The following is a 5144-nucleotide window of genomic DNA, read 5'->3' on the forward strand; positions in this document are numbered from 1 at the left end:
ATAAAGAAACAAGTGATATATATAATAAAAGACATGATCTGAAAAAAAAAATGAAATTAAGATGTTATTGTAAGTATCTATAGATCGGTACTCTTCTGGACATTGGGAGTGTTAAAGCTGAAATCTGCCAGCAAACATAGATTCAGCCAAATGTTTCTTGTGATTAACTTCAACCTGCTAGGCTGGCAATTTAATTAATTAGTGTCATTTACTTGTCAGATTCTAGTTGGAATTGTGGTATTAGCCAAAGTGTTCCTATGTTCTCCAACTCTCCAAGGACGGACCCATTTGTAGTGTTTACTATATGATAAAATTTAATAATTGAGTAAATTATTAACCCAAAAATTAGTTTAAATTAATGCCAATTAACGTCGAGATCAAATTAATCCAACAATTATAAATGAAAGAATTTGTTCCATAAACAGATTAAGACAAGTTTTTCTAAGATTTAATTACAACTACTTTTTTTGGAAAAAAAAATATCACTATACAATTTACAAGATGTGATATTTATATCCAATGTATAATTATATAAAAATTATCATTATAGTTTCGAATTTATACAAACTTACAAGAAGTGACCCTTTATAGTTTTTCAAAAATTTAATAACGTACTACTACTTCTTTTGAAAAAAAAAATCACTATACAATATAGAAGATGTGTATCTAGCTAGTTACTTTAAAAAAGAAAATATGTGGACTGTGGTATCTAATTACTACTACTAGTATTATTGTTTTTTATTTTTTAAGTTTCCATGACACCCATCTTCACAATAATTCCCCTAAACTACACCTTTGCAAAACATTCACCTACACACCAAATGGCAAGTCCAGTGTCAATTACTTTCGAGCTCTGAAAATGAATTCGGACCCACCAATTCACCCTCGTTGGTGGCATGAAGCTATGAACCATCCCATTTCTGCATGCACTTGGCATAAACCCTGCACCTTCCAACAATCACTTCTCTCCTCCTTCCTTCTCACTTCTCACTTCTCACCAATTACGTTACCTTGCACTATTATTCTATACAACTGTAAACATCCTTAATTGCAAACCCTCTCTCTCTCTCCTTAAATAATTCTCATAAAAAAATAAAATAAAAATTAAAACTAACAAAGAAACCATTTTGCACAAACCCAATTGAGAGTTTGAGACCCAGATGATGATGATGAACAATACTATTATTCCATGGTCAACCATTGGCGTTGTGATTGCATGGTACACTTCCAACATAGGGGTTCTTCTTCTGAACAAGTACTTGCTAAGCAACTACGGCTTTAGGTTCCCCGTGTTCCTCACCACGTGTCACATGCTGGTGTGCTCGCTCTTCAGCTACGTTATTGTTTCCGTTACGGAAGCTGTTCCGCTGCAGCGCGTGCGGTCCAGGAGCCAGTTTTGGAGGATCGTGGCGCTCGGCGTCGTTTTCTGCTTCTCCGTCGTTTGCGGGAACGTGTCGCTCAGGTACATTCCGGTGTCGTTTAATCAGGCCATCGGCGCCACCACGCCGTTCTTCACCGCCGTTTTCGCTTATGCTGTCAGCGCCAAGAGGGAGGCTTGGGTTACGTACGCCACGCTCTTGCCCGTTGTTGCGGGCGTCGTCATAGCTAGTGGGGTAAACAATTTTCATTGATAAATGTTATTTTGTTAAAATATTAATTTTCTCTGTAAAAAAATCAAACCAGAATCGTTTTCTCTTTTTTAACCATTTAATCTATTTTATATCTCATTTTATCTTTAATTTTATTTATTTATTTACTTTGGATGAAAAAAATTTACATTTTGGTCTAAGGACGATATTACTTTTTTTTTTGTCTTGATCAAAGACGGAGAGTATTCTCTAACTCTGTATGATTGTTTATTATCGTTGGTCCAACAAAATTTTGTATAGATAAAAATTAAACATGAATTTTTTTATTAAAAGATGAGATGCCTTTAAATAGGAGTAAAAACAAGCCAATTTTTCCTAGTTTTTTGGTTAATAAGTATATGCCTAAATTAAGAGAGATTTTGTAATAATATCGGAAATTTAAGGAGTTTTGGTGAGAAAACTTTCTCTTTTTTTCTCGATCAATCTGATTCAACTATTTCATACTTATTTAACTATTGAGCCAAAATATAAGGCTACTTAAATCCTTAAATTTCTTATTTCTCTAGCTAGCATCGCAAAACTCGTTATCTATTTCTTTTTTTCCCTTCTTTTTTTAAGCTTCTATGCAGTCCTTTAGGGTTGGAATTGGAAGTCAACAAATATTGCACCAATTTATTGGCAATAAATAATGTTGCAAATGGTACAAACATAGCTTTAAACCTTTTGGAACTCATTCTTGACATTTTAAAGCTTCTATGTGGTCCTTTAGTGTTGGAATTGGAAGTCACTAAATATTGCTCCAATTTATTGGCAATAAACAATGCTACCATGTGAACTTCATTCTTGACATTTTTTTTTGTTTTGCTAAGTTTAGATACTAAAGAGTTATTTCATTTCAGTGCATGGCTTTGTCAGAACAGAGCTTATTTCAATCATCCTGTCTATGAATTTGTGTGCATAACCAGTGTGATAAAAAATGAGAAACTTCTGAACATATAGAGATAGCCCCAAGACATGCTAATTGGCTATACAAAGTTGGAGGGAAAGTTAAGAAATCAAAGCATATTGTTGATAATGCTAGTTAAGTAAGATTAGCTATAGCTTAATGTGTTAGGTTTCGCTAGGAAAAAAAATGTTAGGGCCTGTTTGTTTTATAATCAAAATCAGATTTTCACACTGCACACATTACAATGTAAAAGCTGTAGTTGTGATTAATTTGAGCATACATTTCTTTAACATTCAACAGCATAAAATTAGTTCTCTATGTTAAACTCAGAGGATCAGGACAAAACAGTGTGTTTTCCTGCTGGACAATTCTCATATATAAATACAAATACCAATTGATTTTAAGATGAAATCTAACTCTATCAACATCAATTAATTCAATTCTATCAAAAGTCTGAAACAAACGGGTAACTAGTTGAGAAGACGGTGCAATTAATTAGGGTGAAATTGAGTAGCCATTTTGTGAAGAATCAATTAGCATAAGAACATGTCTTGTTTTATACGTGAGAGTCCACATTTAGTCCTTTTTTCCTACTTCAATTTCTTTAAGCCACCTTTTTTTCTTTTTATTTCTTTATTCGAACTTCTTCTTAATCATCCTATCAAAACAATTGCTAGCTTTACTTGTTTTAATCTCTCCCAAGAATCAATTTGTTTTCTTCGAATCTCACATGTAACACTAACACTTATCCTGCAGGGTGAACCAAGTTTTCATCTGTTTGGATTTATAATCTGTGTTTCATCGACTGGTGCCAGAGCATTTAAATCAGTGCTTCAAGATATTTTGTTGTCCTCAGAGGGGTAAGGATTCCTTCTGCTTTTTCCTTATGGTAGCAAGAAGATTGAATTAAAGAACTTGTAGGTTCTGAATTGCACTAAGTGCTATATAGTTCTCTACACTTGTAAACCAACATAAAATTACTTTGATGGTTTTCAGAGAAAAGTTGAATTCTATGAACCTGCTGCTTTATATGGCTCCAATAGCAGTGATGGTCTTACTTCCTACAATATTGTTGATGGAGGGAAATGTGATTCAGATCACTATGGATCTTGCCAGAAAGGATATAAGAATTTTTTGGTATCTGCTTCTCAGTTCTTCTCTTGCATATTTTGTGAACCTCACTAATTTTTTGGTGACCAAACATACAAGTGCACTTACCCTTCAGGTATATCCTAACACCATAAATCCAATTCTTGTTAAGGCTTAACATTAGTCATTTTTCATATGGAAATAACTCGACAGATTAAGGTCTCATTTCAACATGCTGCCTGCATTTCACATACTAAATTGTAAAAAGAGAAAAATTAAATGAAGCAGACATTTGTTGAGAATGATTCTCAAGATGTTCCATTGAATGATGTTTCTATTCTACCATCCAGGGAATAGTAAATGTTTCCTTTTGAAATTTTAATTTTTAACGGTGTCAAATAGCATCATGTGATTCATGTAGGCAAAGTATGTGATTCTTGTAGCCGACCACACCTAGTAGAATAAGGCTGTTTTTTTTTCTTGGTATTTCCAAATGAACCACTAAATATATAAAATATGGTATAAAGTGAATCTGAATGTCATTTGTTAAATCTTTTCAGGTTTTAGGAAATGCAAAGGGGGCAGTTGCTGTGGTGGTCTCAATTTTGATATTCAAAAACCCCATTTCAATGATAGGAATGCTTGGCTATGCACTCACTATCATTGGAGTTATCTTGTACAGTGAAACCAAGAAGAGGTATAGCAAAAATTAGTAAAATTAACAAGATTACCAATCAAAGCAGGGTGTGATTTACCACAAGCGAGAGGGCCAACAAGTTATACTTATGCATACAAAATTATGAGCTTGCAGCAACCACTTTTGTTACACGTGAACAAGAATATTTCCCCCCTAACTATTTCATTCATTGCAAGCGTTTTGGGAGTAGTCACACTCCCCATAAACCCTTTGATGTGGACTTGAGCTTCATGCCTATTGCCTAATCAGTCATTTTTTATTGGCTTTGCTATCGGCTCCTTCAATCACTGCAATTTCTTTTTCATAACATTTAAAAAAGGAACTCCAATAATTTAGCCATAGAGGATCCTGTCATGTGTAGTACATGACATGCAAGCTTTTACATTTATATTTGTCCTTATAATTTTAGGCAAATGTTAACATTTTTTTCCGCTAGGCAAATGTTAACTAATTTGAAAAAAATATTTTATTAAAAAGTGTTGTTAATGCACTCTGACGCAATTTTTAATAAAAAATTTATATTTATTAATTCTTTAAACCTATGTTTAATTTTTATAAGATCTCACTTATTTGATGTCTATAACGAAATAGGTAAAAAAACCTACACACAACCTTGTCATTTGAAATTATATTTAATAATTAATATTATTAATTATAAATCCTTGACGAATACTATGAAGAAAATAACTTAAAAGATTGATACGCTGGTATAAGATCATGTTAAGGTCACGTTATATTTAAATTTATATATTTGATTCTTATTTATGTAAAATTTTCTTAGATTAATGATAATTATGAACTACAAGTAAGGTTAGTTAGCATG

The 5144-nt window shown here is 32.8% G+C and overlaps 1 protein-coding gene across 1 annotated transcript; it reads left to right on the forward strand.

Annotated features, from left to right (window-relative positions):
- The first annotated feature begins 702 nt into the window (after window positions 1-702).
- LOC100810201 (probable sugar phosphate/phosphate translocator At3g11320) lies at window positions 703-4861 on the forward strand. The gene is made up of 4 exons (XM_003520889.5): window positions 703-1613; window positions 3292-3395; window positions 3532-3760; window positions 4185-4861. The coding sequence occupies exons 1-4, from the start codon at window positions 1161-1163 to the stop codon at window positions 4335-4337; spliced, it is 939 nt and encodes a 312-aa protein (XP_003520937.2). The 5' UTR covers window positions 703-1160; the 3' UTR covers window positions 4338-4861.
- Window positions 4862-5144: the final 283 nt, after the last annotated feature.

This window comes from Glycine max, chromosome 3, assembly GCF_000004515.6.
Source record: "Glycine max cultivar Williams 82 chromosome 3, Glycine_max_v4.0, whole genome shotgun sequence".
In the NCBI taxonomy this organism is placed as follows: Eukaryota; Viridiplantae; Streptophyta; class Magnoliopsida; order Fabales; family Fabaceae; genus Glycine; species Glycine max.